The sequence below is a fragment of the Arachis stenosperma genome, chromosome 5 (assembly GCF_014773155.1).
Source record: "Arachis stenosperma cultivar V10309 chromosome 5, arast.V10309.gnm1.PFL2, whole genome shotgun sequence".
NCBI lineage: Eukaryota > Viridiplantae > Streptophyta > Magnoliopsida > Fabales > Fabaceae > Arachis > Arachis stenosperma.
The window spans coordinates 976,669-994,247 of NC_080381.1; the positions used below are offsets into that span (position 1 = coordinate 976,669).

Below are 17,579 nucleotides of genomic sequence, written 5' to 3' on the forward strand. Positions count from 1 at the left end.
ATAAAAGATATTATTTATTTTGTATTGGCAAATAGTTTCCATTAAATTTTATTATTTATGAAATAAAAAAAAAATCGTCCCACCAAATTCATTAAAATAAAAAGATGAATTTATTTCTAACGAAGTCGTAAAACTAAAAATAAAAGTTAATTTGTTCCCAATTAATTGTACAATAGAATTTTTCTCCAATAATTTTTTAGAATTCCATGTTCCAAAGAATCACCTCTAGAATCTACTTTTTAATAACACAAAATTCTGTCATATAAAATTTAAAAATATTAAACAACCAAGATTTTCTCTTATAAACCTTCCATTTAAGCTAACCTAATCAACTCTTATTTTTAATTTTTTTTCCCTCTTGGAATTTGTCATAACAAATTTTTATGTTTGTTTGAGTGGAAAATGGAAGGAAAGAAAAGAGAGGAAAAAAATGGGAAGAAAAATGATTATTTTTTATTGTTTGGTTGAAGAGGAAAATTGAGGGGAAAGAAAATGAATGGAAAAAAAAGTGGTGGAGCCTACCAATTTTTTTTCTCTCTAACATTGGAAAGAAAATGGTTTCTCTCTACTTCCAATACTATCTCTTTACTTTTTTCAATATATATTATAATATAGGGGTAAATTTGTCTTTTTATAACCTTTTTTTCCTTCTTATTTTCCTTCTAACCAAACACATCTAAAGAAAATAAAAATTCACTCAATTTCTTTCCTTTCCTTTCTTTTCTTTCTATTTTTTTCTTCTCTATTTCTTTCCTTTCAACCAAACATAGCCGTAGGCAAAAATCGAGGCTTGAATTTTTGTTACGAAAATACAATTTTTACGGCTGAGAAAATTCAGAGCTGATGACATGTGAATGTGATGATGCTTTGTCTTTGTCGTTTGTGGTGGTGACTTCAACGAGGCACACATTATACGCCATGATCATTTATATATCATGTTACTGCAAGGCAATTTTTCTATGAAATAGTGGATGTGAATCAGTGATTGTGATTATGGCAACACTCTTCAACGCAGCTCTTGGGATTCCTTCATCTCCTTGCTTCTCATTTTCAAAACAAACCACTCTTTCACCTCTCCGTTGTTTGAGGTAACTACTCACAGTTCATGCGTTGTTGTTACTTCTTGTACCATAATTCTTGTGTCTTTTAATGATAATCTTAGTGGGTTGTCTTCAAAATCCCACTTTGAAGCCTCATTGAGTACAAAGTTGTCATTTTTCTTGTTTTGCATTGATTGATTGATCATAATTGAAGCATTTCATCTCACAAGCCTGTTTGATTCTTCTTAGGAACAATCAGGATGTCAATGGCTTTCATGAACATAGGTAAGTGTTATCTCTCAACATTTGCTACTTTTCTCAACATAGGTGAGTGTTAGTTGGAATTAATTTTGGTGATGTGTGTCTTAGGTTAGAGATTGAGGGTGATAAAAATGTGGAGAAATCTAAGGTATGTTGCTGTAGTTCCAATTATGTTGCATTCTTCACATTCCTTTCAGTTTCTCCTTTTCTTATTTTGCAAGCGTTCCACTGCCTTGCTAGTCTTGATATTTCCCTTATCAATCAACAATCTTTATAGTCAATAACCGGTGATGACCATGCAAAGCCAGATTTTTCGGGTATGTTCGAAGAAGCTCAGCAGAGTTAGTTCCTTCACTAGCTAGTATACCTATCTGTGCTCCGTCCAAGTGTTTAACAACTTATAGCCATTTTGTTTATTCTTATGGCATGCAGACATACTATACCTGAACAAGGAGCGGCTCAAGGCCATAGACGAACTTAACAAAACAAAAAGAGAAAAACAGTCTCTACTCAGTATGGTAAAGAAATTAACAGTGGAAAAGATGGCTGGTGCTTGTAGAGGTGATTGCATCGTGGCATTTGCTTTTGTGGCTCATGCAATACATTTGGTCAATTGTTAATTCATTCATGTCATGTAACCATTTTCTGATGTCATGTCATATTTCATATCTGTGCTAACTAAGTTATATTATGATTCTGATTTTAGCAATAATATATGTCTTGGTTGCATTTTGTAAACCAGATAACCAATCAGTCTGTTCGGATTTGCTGCTTCGGATAGACTCAATGGTCCTTAACAATGTGATTAGCCCCGGGGAAGCATCTGAATTAAGAAGATTGGTGATAAGCCACAAAGTGGGTGTATATGATGTTTTTAATGTTACTGCAAACAAAGGAGATTCTGAACTTCTTGGGGAACTTCGTCAGTTTTCATATGGAAGCAAAAAGTAAATCCTGCCATCATTTGGCAATTTTCTTCTTTCTTCTTTGATCCTCACAACAATTTTCTACTGTTTCCCTTTGTCAAAGATATTTTAAATCTGATTGATCTCTTTGTATCAACTTTATTCAGGAGTGGTTTTCATATTGTTCACATTTGCACAGAAATGGCACCTTTGGTCCCTAATAGATCTATAGCATCATATGTGACTGGAATATCCCGTGCACTTCAAAGAAAGGGGCATCTGGTTGAGGTTATAATGCCAAAGTAATGAAGAAATTTGTTCCTTTGATTTTCCTTTTTGCTTCTGTTACTTATTATTTATCCAAGTAATTGTAGCTTAATTCAGCATGAGGCTTTTGAAACTATTTTGTTGCATGTCCGTTATTCTATTTATAACGCTGATGTTTTTGGCTATAACTGATGCCCTTGTAGGTATGCTTCTTTGAACCTAGATGAAGTGCAAGGTTTGCGTAAACTTACCATAGAGGCTTACTCATATTTTAATGGTCAATTACATGAGAACAGAATTTGGACTGGGTTAGTTTGACTTTCTTCGTATACTCAATTACCTTCTATTTCATATAAAGTAAATTTCATAATATTTATGGTTGGGGACAGAAGAGTTACTAAAAGATATTTGAATTGAAGTTTTACGCCGCGTTTCTTCTTTAGGAGATACTGTTTTTCCTTTCATCTATGTTCTCTGTGTGACAGTGTTGTTCATGGCATTGGAGTCACGTTGATTGAGCCATTGCGCTACTCATCGTTTTTCAGTCGTGAGATGATAAATGGCTATCCAGACGATTTCGAAAGGTGAGTGGCCTCACATGTTACTTTTCATCTATTAAAGTTGCAAGTAACATTATAGGAATCAATGTCAAATTTACGCAGAAGTTTTAAATAGTTAAGAAGTAAAAAATTGGAACGATGATAGTTTGTTCAAATTTGATTTTTTCTAATTTTTTAGTTTTGAAAATATATATTTTACATTGTGCCACCACTAGCATACAAATGGATAATTAAATCCGAAAGATCAAAATAATGGTAGGTGAATGGAGTGAGGCCATTTAATATTTTTCCTTGTCAACATATTTTGCTTGTCACCATCTGAGAAAGAGATTGAATGGGCATAGCTAGTCTCTATTTGGTATTTTACTTTTTGGTTGAGAGAGGAAAGTGAAAATTATCAAAACAAAGAATTTTGGCCTCTCTAATTGTCAAGAATCATGGAATAGTATCTTATTGTTTCTTCGCTCTTCAGGTTCTCTTATTTTTCTCGCGCCTCACTGGATTATATAGTAAAATGTGGGAAGCAGCCTGATGTATTGCATCTGCATAACTGGGAGACTGCTATTGTTGGGCCTCTTTTCTGGGATATATTCGCTAATCAGGTTTCTGATTTTTAGTTAATTGTATCTTTTGAATATTTTCAACTGTGCCAAGAAAAGTATTTGGATAGTGATGAAACTTTTTTTCCCCTCAAGATTCAATAAAATTTTCACTTCAAGGACAGATCAGTTTTCTTGATTCTTGGAATATAACTCAAAAAATAAAAACTTAAGTCTTGAAAGCTGAAGATGGTTTTTTTTCCTGGGAACATCTTGAGATCATGCCATTTGACCCTAATGAGATTTCAATAATCTTTTTTAGGGACTTGAGAATACCAGAATTTTACTGACATGCCACGGCTTCAATTCACAGGCTAGTAGGTTATCTTAATCTTGACATTTCTTCCGTCTGAAATTTGCATTTAATTTGCAGGAAATTTACACACTATGATAATATATCCACCATGATGTCTTCTTACTTTCCATATTTCTATTGACTAGTGTAAAGTTGTTTTACATTGTCAATGCGAAGAAATTATTCTCTTTTGCTTATGGAGTTATGTTTTCTTTGGTACATGTCAATCTTATAGTTACTTGATGTACCATATATGTTATAGTGTACTGAGCAACCAGATAAATTGGCCTTATGTGGTCTTGATCCTGAAAGACTTAATCTTCCTGATCGTTTGCAAGACAACATCAACATGGAACGTGTCAATATTTTGAAGGTAAAGTTACTTAGTCTTCTCCTACTCTTGATCTTTTCAAACAATTGCAAGATTCTTATTGAAAAACTCATCAGGCTTTTCTTTTCTAGCTCTAGAATCAGATGAATCACTTTGATACCAAAAGTAGAAGGTGTACACATAAAGTTGTGCGTATAACATTCCTCCTTTTCCCATTTCACGAGGATTCATAAGAAGCCTAGAACTTTCTCTTCTACCTTAGTATTAAATTGTGAATTTAAAGAATCATTTTAGTTTGTATCTCATAGCAAGGCAGGGTCATTATTCTCTTGTAAGTGGGACAGAATAAATGCTTCTGCTTGCAGGTTAATTTATGCGTACAATCAACTTGTTTGCTAGATTAATACCCCGTCAAGTTGCGGTCATTAATTGTTGAATGATATCATATGATAAACCAAAAAACATTTTAGAAACTTGAAGCGTATATCCACTTTATGACTTGTCCATCACTGAGTATTCTGTCAAATTTGCAGGGGGGAGTCGTCTATTCGAATAGAGTTTTAATAATGTCATCTGTCCATCCGAAACACACAATGGTTCATAATCTGAGTCATGGTCTAGAACCTACTTTAAATATTCATTGGTAAGTATCTTGTTGTCACACTTCTCCTCTCTTGTATAATGATGAGGTGGGAATGTTCAGTATCCTTGCAAATCAGTATGAAATTGACAGTTATCTTAGCAGAGAGAACTGGTTGAAGGAAAGTTGTGTTTGGTTGCAGGGACAAGTTGGCCATTGCTCCCTATGGATTTGACAAATCAACTTGGGATCCTTCATCAGACTCTTTTCTACCAGAAAATTTTAATGCTGAAAATATGAATGGAAAAGTTGTTTGCAAAGTTAGATTGCAGCAGCAGCTGGGGTTATCTGAACGTGCTTCTAATATTCTTGCAAGTGTCTTGCCCCTTGTTGCTTTTAACCTTGCTTGTTTGTGTGCTATACCATATGCTAGCAGGGTTATACAAGACCTAGTTTCATGGAATACATCAAGCCATTTGTTTCATGCTAATTAAAGCTCAAACACACTGCAAATATTTAGTTTGTGGACAATGATATATTCTATGCTTTACTGTTAAAGTTGTATATGTGTTGATTTTTCACTGTTTAACACCTTGTGACATTGGCTCTTCACTAGGAATCGGAATTATGGAATTAACATTTCCATCAAATAGTAGTGCGGTTTGCTGCTTAGGTTAACTGCAAACAAGATCTACTTGTATGTAATTTGAAGAATTTGGAGATAAAATGGGAAAAATATGAAAATAGAATACAACTCATGCCTCTATTCACTCCCTAAGCCGTTTTTATGGAAATTTTCATTGATTTGTTTGTGACCAAATTAAGTTTAGGGTGGACTTATTCGAGTATTGTTTTCTTAATAGTAACTTTTATAATTAGCACATGCTGTATTAATAGATTTTGCACACATGGTTTTACTTGGCTTGTTTGTTCCAAATTTTCTTTCTCAGGTTGCATGCATTTTTCCAAAAGGAGCTGAACTTGATGTGCATAAAATGAAGGGCATCATCTTGCATGCTAGGCAGCAGAACATCCAGGTTGCTACTTCTATAGAACATTAGAACTTGTACTTTCTCAGTAGTGGTGATACGAGGAAGGTCATAACAGCACAGAATGCATATGAATTTTCTGTTGGCTCATCAAACAAACATAAGATTTATTGGTCGACATTTTTTTGGTCATAACATAGCACAGAATGCATATGAATTTTCTGTTGGCTCATCAAACAAACATAAGATTTATTGGTGGACATTTTTTTTTCAATAATGAAATATACCACAAAGCAAAGAGGTTCTGTATGAAATGGTTCTGGCAATGGAAAATCCTTCTCCGGGAGGATTTACCATTGAGGATCAGTTTTTTGTTTATTGATATATTTCAATTCTGTGCAGTTTATATTCATGGGGACTAATGAAGGATCAGTGATGAACCAGACACTGGAAGGGCTTAAGAAGGAGATCAAGGTAGCTTCTAGATTACCCTCATTTTCTTGTGTGTATTTCTTGATTACCATGGCAAAGCACTGAATCTCGGTTCTCAGTCTAGCTCCCTTGTCAAATTGCTGGGGCATATCTTGAATGAAAATTTAAATGCCATTTATGTGGTGTTTTAATTTCCTTAATTTTGATATTACGTTGTCGAAATGCTCTATGAATAATATATTAATATTTATTATGTCACGCCATGCGATGTCTTCTATTAATTATTTGGTGATATGCAGGATAATAAAATTCGAATCGTGGTCAAATACAATGAAGCTCTGTTGCATTTAGTCTTTGCAGGATCTGACATCATCTTGTGCCAATCTTTTCTTGATCCTACTGATGAAATCCCAGTAAGAGCTTCTTCTCCTGTCATCCATTTAACTTTGATGACAAACTACACATAAAGTATTTCTAGAAGGTTCTTATTGCAAGTTATTTTCCCTCTGGTGAATGTTTAGCATTTGATTGTTATGAATTTTACACATTTTGATGTAGCATTAAAAGCATAATCTAGGAAGAGAGTATAGTTTGAAGTGGAAATTTTCATGTATTGTTATTTGGTGAGTAATATGATAGCTCAATGATAGGATTTTCATATTTTGCATGTGTGAAGCTCAAAGCGTTAAGATATGGAGCAGCTCCAATAACACATCTTTGTGAAGCTACTATAAACAGGTAATCATTGTCCCATAATAGTAATTTCGAAAAATCTATCGCGATCGCTTTTTGTACCTTCATAGATCAATGTATTTCGATTTAATTATATCCAAATACATTAATCTAAAGATCTACAGAAAAAGAATGACAATAATAGATAAAAGTAAAGTATGTAAAAACTCAGGTGCAGTCGATTTTACGTGAAGTTGATAGTTGAGAGTCGTTAGATAAAAATTTAGTCAAATCAGTCAAATCATCTAGCGGCACTCAGTTATCAACTTCACATGTAATTGACTGCACCTGAGTTTCCACTTTTTTTGTATATATATTTTGTGATACTTGCATAATTTATTTATACAAGAGCTATACTTTTTGATAGGAACTTCATGCACCATGACCAAGAGGCCACCAAGTATTCACAGTTAATCAACTCAAGCTTTGGAAACATGTCTCTTAACCTTGCCGTTGATGAAATTGTATGTAGTTTCTCATCATCATTTTATCTTTCTAAGTTTATGTTGTATAGTTAAATATTAAAGAACACTGATCAATTGTTTTCACTTTCATGTGTCCATAGAGGAATAACCCATCAAAGTGGAGACAAAGAATGATAGAAGCAATGACACAAGACTTTTCATGGGATGGTGAATGCTATGATGCTCATGTTGAATCATACTCGGCTATTAAGAACTTGTGAACTAGGTCTCATATTTATGTAATTTTTTTATTTTATTTTATTTTTGGTGTTTATTTATCATCAAGTTACAATGATTGAAAATAAGAAATATTGATATATTCTTTTTAAAAATTAATAAAGATATGTGTGTTAAAGTTTATAGTCATGTATTAAAAACAATCATTTACGTTTGAAATTGTTATAATTAATCATAAATTTGTTATACATGATATCATAGAACTTGCAAAGCAATATCAACTTGATCTCAAGATATATTTCCTTTAATTTTTTTGTATAAGTGAGTATCACTTTCCATTATGATTTTTGGATCGATGAAAAATAATCTCTATTTTACTTATGCTTTATTGATAACACATTTTAATCTAAGTAACTTTCAAGGAAAGGAAAAATATATATGCCAACGGCTTAAAACTTGAAGTTTATTAGTATGATTATCATATGATATAAATAAAAAACAAATTAATTTTCTCTTCAGTGCAAGTCAATTGATGGTCAACTCAACCATGTTAGAAAACACATAGGGAAACTTCTTGGTAATACTAATACTAGTTACCTAGTAACTACCAACAATCTGTAACCTTTACGTGATGTAAAAGATAAGACATTAATTATTGGTTTAAGTTAGTGGCATCTTTTTTCAACAAAAAAAATTAAAAAAATAAAAAAGATAAGATAGAGGACACTTTTTAATTTAGATGCGAGAGGGAGAATAGTGTAGAACACAGATATAGAGTGTATACTGTAGTGTCAAAATAAAAAATCGGATCATTCTATTTTTAAATATACAAATCGAACTGTATTCCAAATTTTTTTAATTTTTTAAATGTAAATTAAAAGATCCGATAATTTAAATTTTTTCTTCCACACTAATCGAACTGTCTCGATTAGTAAGCTTATTTTTTTTACGAAGAAATCGGATTCTTCATCCCTGTTTAAAAAAAAAACTGTTTCCACATTCATATCTAACATCCACATTTTTTACAATAACAGCATAATACACACATGTTTCTCATATCCAAAAAAATGAGCGGACAGAGGAAGTGGAGTTTATTTGCAAGATTAAACCTTTGCTTGTAGTTGGTGTTTGTAGCGAGCTAATATGTAATATCATGGCATGTGTAGCATCAGCAACCACCTCCTCCTCCTACTTTCCTTTCACCTATGATGCTTTTCTCAGCTTCAGAGGTGAGGATACCCGTTCTGGCTTCACTGGCTATCTCTATTACTCTCTCACAAATAGGGGAATCAACACTTTCATTGATGATGAGGAGCTTGGGAGAGGGAAGGAGATCGCATCCTCACTTTTCACTGCAATCCAACAGTCCAGGGCCGCAATCGTTGTGCTCTCTAAGAATTATGCTTCTTCTTCATTTTGTTTGGATGAACTTGTCAAGATTCTTGACTGTGTTAAGGGAAAGGGCAGGTTGATTATTCCTGTTTTCTATGACGTGGATCCTTCTGATGTGCGGAAGCAGACAGGGACTTATGGAGAAGCATTGGCTGTGCATGAGAACAAGTTCAAGTTCGAGAGGCTTAAGAGATGGAAAATGGCTTTGGAGAAAATAGCAGACTTGTCTGGTTATCATTTCAAACACGGGTACCCTCCTTCTTAAATTATTTTCTTTACTTCTCTGCTATCCTTTTTAAGAGAGCTCCAAGAAAAAAGATCAGCATATAAAATAAAATTCCTAATTCAAAACAAACTATGTATGAATCCTGGGAAAAAGATTGCAAAAGGGTCTATTTTTTAAAGATGATGGGCTATTACTAATAACATGAGGATAAAACAAAACTAATGATACTTGGAGAACAATCTATATATGAATCTAATTAACAACTAAATCTTATTGGGCAGGGATGGATATGAGCACAAGTTTGTTGCCAAGATTGTTGGACATGTATCAATAGAGATTAAACGTGCTACTTTACCTATTGTAGATCACCCAGTTGGATTGGATTCCCAAGTGGAAAATGTAATTTCTCTTTTGAATGTTGGGTCTAGTGATGGAGTTTGCGTGCTCGGGATTCATGGAATTGGTGGAATAGGTAAAACAACACTTGCTGTGGCAGTGTATAATTGGCTTGTCAATCATTTTGCAGTTTTATGTTTTGAAAATATATGTTTCCATGAAAATACAAGAGAGAATTCAAATAAATATGGATTAAAACATCTGCAGAAGACCCTTCTGTTTGAACTAGTTGGAGAAAATAAAGTTACATTGATGAGTGTTAGAGAAGGAATATCAATGTTAAAGCAAAAACTCCAACGAAAGAAAATTCTTTTGATTCTAGATGACATTGACCAACAAGAGCAATTAGATGCTCTAGCTGGAAATCTTGATTGGTTTAGTCCTGGTAGTAGAGTTATCATCACAACTCGGGACACGAGTTTGCTATCAAGGTACGAGGACAGAATAACATATGAGTTAGATAAGTTGAATGATAAGGATTCTCTAGAATTGCTCAGTTTCAAAGCTTTAAAAACTAACAAAGTTGATCGAAGTTACTTAGACATCTTGAGCAGTGTGGTAACTTATGCTTCTGGCCTACCATTAGCTTTGGAAGTTATGGGATCAAACTTTCTGGGCAAAAGTATAGAACAGTGGAAGTCTGCATTAGATCAATACCGAAGAATTCCCAATAAAAAGATACAAAATGTGCTTAAGGTAAGCTTTGATGGATTGGAGGAATTTGAGAAGGAAATTTTTCTTGATATTGCTTGTTGTTTCAAAGGATGTGAATTGACAGATGTCAAAAGGATACTTTGTGCTCATCATAATGTCGACTCCTTGGAATATGGACTTAAAGTGTTGGTTGAAAAATCACTAATAAAAATGGATGCATATCATGGAATAATCTTGCATGCCCTCATTCAAGACATGGGTAGAGAAATTGTGCGTCAAGAATCACCAAAAAAGCCTGGGAAGCGTAGTCGATTATGGCTCCTTGAAGATATAGTTCAAGTTTTTGAAATGAATATGGTAAGATAAGTATGAATGGTTTAGTTAAGTGCTCTTATTATCCCTTGAAAATTTTCAGCTCTCTGACTTCTTTGGATAGAATTAGTAGGATATTATATTTTTCTAAATGTGTGTAATAAAGTCCTGAAACATATATAATTTATACACGTAATGATGTTGTTTTGTGTTAACAGGGATCTGACAAAATTGAAATGATACATATGGATTTTCCCAAGTTTGAAAAAGTAATAAGATGGGATGGAGAGGCTTTCAAGAAAATGAGAAATCTCAAAACACTTTTTATTAGACATACTTATTTTTCCCAAGGTCCCAAGTATCTTCCAAATTGTTTAAGAGTGTTGAATTGGGAGGAATATCCTTCACCTTGTTTACCACTTGATTTTCATCCGGAGGGACTTGTCATATTCCAATTATCCGGCAAGAGTATACAGTCAGTTAGGTTTCTTGAAAAGCAAAAGGCAAGTCTAAAATTCTTTCATCCAAAACCTTTACATATGACAATAAAAATCTTTAAGGTTTTTCATCATTTGACATCCTTTTTTTTTGTTGCAGTACATGAGCTTGACGGTCATAAATCTTGATCATTCTAATGTAGAAGAGATACCTGATATATCCGGAGTCCCAAATTTAGTAAACCTATCATTGAATATGTGCTTGAATTTAATTAAAATTCACGAATCAATTGTATTCTTAGATAGATTTAGCGTATTGAGTGCTCAAGGTTGCAGGAGGCTTAAGAGATTTCCATCTATCAAGTTGACCAATCTTGTACATCTCTGTCTTTCAGGGTGCTCTAGTCTTGAACATTTTCCAAAAATGTTAGGAAAATTAAAGAATATACTAACAATTTATTCGGATGGTACTCTGATAAAAGAATTGCCATCTGCTATTAAAAGGTTTTGTTTGATTAGCCATTCAAGTATGATAAAACATGGAGCAAGTTCCCCACCAGCACTAAGTTCCCCAATTGTCATGTCTCCAGATGAAGAGAAAGTGACTTCTGAGAAGTCTGAAGTAGATGTTGAAGAAGAACAAGGGAGTCCAATGGCACCTTTGGAGGCAAAACATTCTGCCTGCAAACTACCAGATTTGCTCCATGAATCTTTTACAACTTATCTTACCTGGTTTCGCAATGTGGAAGATTTAGACCTGTCAGAGCATAATTTCACAGTTCTTGATGAAAGCCTCAAAGAACTTTGCTCCTTGAGGTCACTTAGTTTGAATGGCTGCAGAGAACTTCGAGAAATTAAAGGGATTCCACCAAACATAAAGTATTTCTCTGCAAGAAACTGCATATCCTTGACTTACGCCAGCAAAAACATGTTACTTAACAAGGTTCCTCTATCCTTATGTATTGGACTTGATCATTTAAAATTGATATTCTTAATATTATCTCCAGTTTCAAATAACTATCTATTGTACAGACTAGTAATTCTAGTAATCAATTTGTTTCAAATGAAAACTTCTTTGGAACCAAAGCAGTACATATTGTTAAAAGCATGAAATATATTTGACCAACAGGAATTGCATGAGGATGGAGCCAAGGATTTTGTTCTTCCAAGTAGTAGCATCCCAAATTGGGTGGAGCATAGTAGCAACAATGATTCAATTTCTTTCTGGTTTCGCAACAAGCTTCCTGAAATCTCTTTATGTGTTCTTGTTGGACCTGCGGTTGATTTTTCGTGTACACACATTTGTCCGCAGTTTATCATCAACAGCAGCAGAGATCAAGCGGAACATCTTGAATCAGTGGAGACATCCAATCAATTAGTGGATCATATATTTATTACTGATCCAAAATTGATGAAGTCCAAAGTGAATGAAGTGATTTTAGAAAATGAATGGAATCATGTTGTGTGTACAATTAAATCTTGTGGCCAAAGGGGACCAGCTATCAAGAAACTTGGAATCTATTTTCACAAAGATAGAAGTAGCATGGAGAATATTCAATTTATTGATCCTCTGTTGCATAAAGAAGAGTTGATCATGGGAAATTTTCAGGTAAATATGCAACAACAGAAGTATATGGCATCACATGAAAGGAGGCTTTCATTGGATCTTCCTTTAGGAATGAGTTTTTCATTGAATGATCATGTGAGTAGGGAACCAAATTCCTGTGTGCAAGGTAATTTACATTGATGCCATTTCATTTATGAGTTCATTTTCATTTTCATGGGTCCACCTAAGATTACTCTTTTTTAAATGGTTATTTGTGAGTTCCGTGTAAATCCATAAAACTTGGAATAGCTATACTTCTTATCAAGTAGTAGCTTATTTCTTACTAGGTAGAGAAAATTCAAAGTAACATCTAATTTGGAACCAAAAAATAATAATTTGTAAAGATAAGCGAAGGTTATATATGTAGTAATTAATTACCTTTTTTTCTTGACCGGCATAGCCAAGGTGCTTGATCAGTTTTGTCATTTTCTTACTCAACCAGGTTTATTCTGCTTGTAGCATATATAAACTGTGACTATTCATGTGCTTTGCATTATAGGCTCATGTGTTGATGATTTATGTACACTAAGGTTGGGCTTAGACTACATTGACCTGCCTTGTCATGCATCTTCAGAAAGGGATTATGGTTCAGATTCAACATTGTTAAGCTTAGCAAGTAATGATACTGCTAATGATGGGGGTAAACAATTAAAATTTTTATTTTAAACATTCAAAAACAAGACATCTCAATCCCTCTCTATCTTTTGCTCTTTTTCTGGTCTTGATTGTGTGCTCATGTGTTGACAGCCTTTTTTATTTTTAAGATGTTCATATAACTAATTTCTAATAAAGAGATTTGTAAAGAGAGAAAGTGAAGAGTTAATTGACTCTTGATTATTCTTCCCAAACTTTGTCTTACATGTAGTTTATATATTTGGGCATTTCATAAAGCTTGAATCCCTGCAGAAAGTAATGATGATTTATGGATGTATAGCAAGGAGTTATCCCTGCGCCAATGTTGGCAAGAACCTTTGGACTCTCACCTGAGATCAAATTTAATGCAATTAACATCCACAAGCTACAACATTAGAGATGAAGAGACAGGTTTCTTTCCTTTGACTTATATATAATTTCTGTTCTTCACTTGGCAAAAGTTGGTTTGCACTTTACACTCCTCAACTATGACTATATTTTCTTTCCTGCTGCCCATGTCTTAATTGAAAAAAAAAAAAAACTGTATTAAGAAGTTGGTAAGAGTTGACAAGCTCCTATTACTCTGATTGATAGTGTCATTCATCAAACAAGTATATAAACTCCTAACTCTTAATAAGTAAAATATTCTATTTAAATGCATTGAATTTTTTAAAATAAACTATTTGACTTCGCTTTACCTTTTTCATCTTGTATATTGTGTATTAGCCCAAGCAGTGCTGGATCACCCTGCTAATATACTGGCAGAATATTCTCAATCCCCATTTTTGGCTGAGACACAAAACCTTCAAGCTCCATTATTTCCCTCTTCATTAAGTGGAATGGCTATTAGAGAAGAATTTCATCACAAAACATGTTGCACTGTGTTGCCAACGACGACAGATGAATCTTTTGGGAATCAAGTTGATGCGAGCCAAGATGATGATGCTGATGATCTAGAAATGGAAGGATTCTATGCTTCTCTTGATGCTGAGACCAATGTTATTTCATTTTCTCCAAATGAAGAGACCATGGAAGCACTGAAAATAGCACTAGACTTCATCACCAATAATAATGATGCCTCAGTGTTCTTGGATGCTCAACATTGCTGCATCATGAAAACCAGCTTAGATTATCTCTCCAGTTTGTCTGCTAATGATGGTTTATCAGGTGCACTGAGAGCATTGATATCTGAAGCTTCAACTGTGTTTGCACATTGTAGTAGTAGCTACATTGAAGCAAATATGAAAGTTGAGTCCACTGCTTCAGAGCTGTTGAGGGCTGATAACTTAAAATCTGACCTTGAAAATAACAAGAATCAGTTCAATGATACGGTGGCGTCAGAAAAAGAACTGCGGCAAAAGTTGGCACGTTTGGAGGAAATGAAAGAGGAGCTAGAAAAGCAAATCAGAACTACTAATGCTAACATCATGGCTTCTCGAAAAGAACAGAACACGACTCGAAAGAGAAAGAGATATGTCTATGTGGAAGGAAAGGCACTCAAAGCTCAAATGGATGTGATGAAGGAGAAAGTACCACGTTTGCAACATGAGCATGACTTGGCAAAGGAAAACCAGGAAAAAATCAAAGCTGAATGGTCAGAGTTTGGAGAAAAATTTAAAAAGATTGTTGTAAAGTCAGCTGTACAAGATTACCAAGAGGAGTTTGGTTTTGTCCTTAAGCAACAAATGCATGACAAAAATTTGAATTTCTATTAAGTCCACTATATCATATGTTTTCCTTTCAGATAGTGTCAAGCCTGTAGGATAATAATTTCACAATCCTTGCTGACTGCTGCATGGATCACAGATTGTTGTCTTCTTTGGAGACTATCTAAATCAGTGCATTGAATCTCAGAAATTAAGGATATTCTGCTATAGAGAACAATGTAATTACCATATAGAGGTTGCTCTTCACATAAAATAATGCAAGTTTTGTTTTGTTGGTTGAAATCGATCATTATTTAATTTGTTATGTATAGTAGGAGAATAATGTCGAGTTAATAGTAAGAAATCATCATTCTCATCATTGTAAAATCTTATAAAACAGCTGCACTAACTGCACTGAACCTCTGCTGCATTGACTTACAATTGTCAACCAACTCAACACCTTGTTTAACCAACTTGCCAACAGTAGAAACTGTCATTTTGTTGCTTCAAGGCTTCCCTTCCCGCTAGGGAGATTATGGAAACTAATTATAACGTTACCAAAGGCATATTTTAGTGCAAAATCTTAGTATTGTCTGTAGGGCAATAACTTGTTTATTAAGCTTAGCAAGATGTAAGTTTTTATTGTGTGACAACCCTGTATAAGAAAACTCTTTACATTAATGGATGGAAAGATAAGCACTGATAGGAGCAAAGAGAAAATATAAGCAAACAAAACAAAACTGCATAGAAACTCACTCTTCAAATGAGAGGGTATATGAATCTGTATATCATTTCTCTGTAATCTCTATAGTATGTCTGTGTCATATAATTTGTTAATCAACAATTAAATGAATCTTCTATCTATGTTACCCTGTGGATTTGTAACTCCATGGGAATGCATTAACAGTCATTTCTGTCACTTAGGAAGGTATACATCTAGTTAAATTAGATCTTCTAAGAACCTATAAGATGTACAATTCATCAATCAAAAGATTCTTTAAGAACTAGAATAAGACTTATCGCGCGGGACAGTAAATTAATGATAGTATATAATAAATATTAGAAATTGCTACGTTTTATAGAATTAAATTAAATATGTGTAAACTAAAGTTAAATTTGAAAAGTGTTTTATTTAAAATAATTTGTAATATAAAAGATTTGGATGTTAGAATTGTACAAAGTGATATTTTTATTTGGTGGTTTGATTTTTGCATTTGCTTTTGTTGATGGACTTAGTCTTCTTATATAGTGCTCGTCCTCCTTTTTTTTATTGGTTGTTGTTAGAGTTGTTGTTTTCTTCTTTCTGTCGTAAATTCTTGTGAAGGCATATTCTTTATGAATTGTTGAGTTGTATGCCATTTCTATTGTGTTGTTTATTCCATCTCTGCATGTATGTTTTTCTTCCAAAGATGTGTCTTGAATTTGTATGATTTTCTTTCTCCTTAATCTCTTGATGGGTATGTGATCTTCATTTGATGCTTAGTGTTGGCAAAGTTGGTTCCTATAATCAATGAATAATTTAAATTATAAACAAAAATGATGTCTTGAAGAAGTGAATTTTTTTCTGGAGTATTACCTGTTTTATTTGCTATAATGGGTGTTGAGGTTTAGTGTTTTTGGTTGAAACAAATGTCTTGGTAACAGTGTATTATTGACAATCTTTGTTGAGATTAAAATCATTTACTTTAACTTCAAATATAAGTGTAAGGTTGCACAAATTTTTTAATTGGGATTGTGTTTCAATGTCATTATTTGTCTGGTCATTAGATTTGAAGCAGTTGTGCCCAATTTTTTTTTCTTCGCTATCAAATAGTACAAAAATTGTTGTAGCACTTTGATCTGAAATAAGTATTGAGTTGGTAACTAATAATTTGATATATGAGATTATGAAAAGTATATAAGGTTACCTTATTGTTGGATATTGTAGTTTTTGATTACATGTGCCACAAATGTAGTTGTCTCATTTTCATCTAATATAATCATTTCTAAACAAAGAGGCTCATCTTCCTTTGTGGTTGTTAATGTTTTTCATAAACGAACCATGCAAACTTTGATAAACCAATTGTCTGTTTTGTTTGATAATATTGTCCAAAGAATTATACTTCATTAAGTAAGTTTGAGACGTTATGTAGTTCGGAAATAAATTTTTTGTGCTAAATTTGATGTTATTTGAAGGAATAGTGATAAGAGATTTATATAAATAGGTTAAATAGTATAAAATTTGAATATTTATAACGTAAAATTTATTATGATTAATAATATTATTATGACATTTGTAATATGAATGTTTATTATATTTAATGAGTTATTTATAGAAATTAATTATTGGGGATTATAAACTTATTATATAGTTTGTTACATTTAATGAGTTATTTTTTTTTTGTATAGTTTGTTTTTTTTTTTTTTGTTGATTTGGAAATAATAGGTGATTTGACAAAAATTGAGTGGTTAATTCTAAAATTTTGCCAAATAAATAATGTTGCTAACATAGGAGAAAAAATATGTCTTAAAAATAATATGAGTAAACTTATCTATTTACTTTTATATATTAAAATTAGATGATATCATAGAATTTGCAAAGCAATATCAACTTGATCTTCAAGATATATTTCTTTTATTTTTTTTATTTTTTTATTTTATTTTTT

General features: G+C 33.0%; 2 protein-coding genes across 7 annotated transcripts; both read left to right on the plus strand.

The window, feature by feature from the left end:
- The first annotated feature begins 891 nt into the window (after positions 1 to 891).
- Positions 892 to 7,800, plus strand: LOC130982865 (probable starch synthase 4, chloroplastic/amyloplastic). 4 transcript variants are annotated; one of them, XM_057906985.1, is made up of 20 exons: positions 892 to 1,088; positions 1,290 to 1,325; positions 1,410 to 1,449; positions 1,579 to 1,642; positions 1,734 to 1,862; positions 2,044 to 2,248; positions 2,374 to 2,508; positions 2,677 to 2,781; positions 2,959 to 3,057; positions 3,506 to 3,635; positions 3,895 to 3,945; positions 4,190 to 4,300; positions 4,792 to 4,901; positions 5,041 to 5,209; positions 5,789 to 5,875; positions 6,230 to 6,301; positions 6,559 to 6,672; positions 6,936 to 6,997; positions 7,359 to 7,455; positions 7,557 to 7,800. In XM_057906985.1, the coding sequence occupies exons 1-20, from the start codon at positions 994 to 996 to the stop codon at positions 7,674 to 7,676; spliced, it is 2,031 nt and encodes a 676-aa protein (XP_057762968.1). In that variant the 5' UTR covers positions 892 to 993; the 3' UTR covers positions 7,677 to 7,800. The 4 variants fall into 4 exon arrangements, with proteins under 4 accessions (XP_057762968.1, XP_057762969.1, XP_057762970.1 ...); XM_057906986.1 differs by having other exon boundaries at positions 1,579 to 1,618; XM_057906987.1 differs by having other exon boundaries at positions 976 to 1,088; positions 1,542 to 1,642.
- Positions 7,801 to 8,657: 857 nt separating this feature from the next.
- LOC130982864 (TMV resistance protein N-like) lies at positions 8,658 to 15,016 on the plus strand. Of its 3 annotated transcripts, XM_057906982.1 has the most exons (8): positions 8,658 to 9,273; positions 9,532 to 10,657; positions 10,831 to 11,115; positions 11,210 to 11,992; positions 12,179 to 12,782; positions 13,155 to 13,295; positions 13,562 to 13,699; positions 14,015 to 15,016. In XM_057906982.1, the coding sequence occupies exons 1-8, from the start codon at positions 8,786 to 8,788 to the stop codon at positions 15,001 to 15,003; spliced, it is 4,554 nt and encodes a 1,517-aa protein (XP_057762965.1). In that variant the 5' UTR covers positions 8,658 to 8,785; the 3' UTR covers positions 15,004 to 15,016. The 3 variants fall into 3 exon arrangements, with proteins under 3 accessions (XP_057762965.1, XP_057762966.1, XP_057762967.1); XM_057906983.1 differs by lacking the exon at positions 13,155 to 13,295; XM_057906984.1 differs by lacking the exon at positions 10,831 to 11,115 and having other exon boundaries at positions 9,532 to 9,722; positions 11,640 to 11,992.
- Positions 15,017 to 17,579: the final 2,563 nt, after the last annotated feature.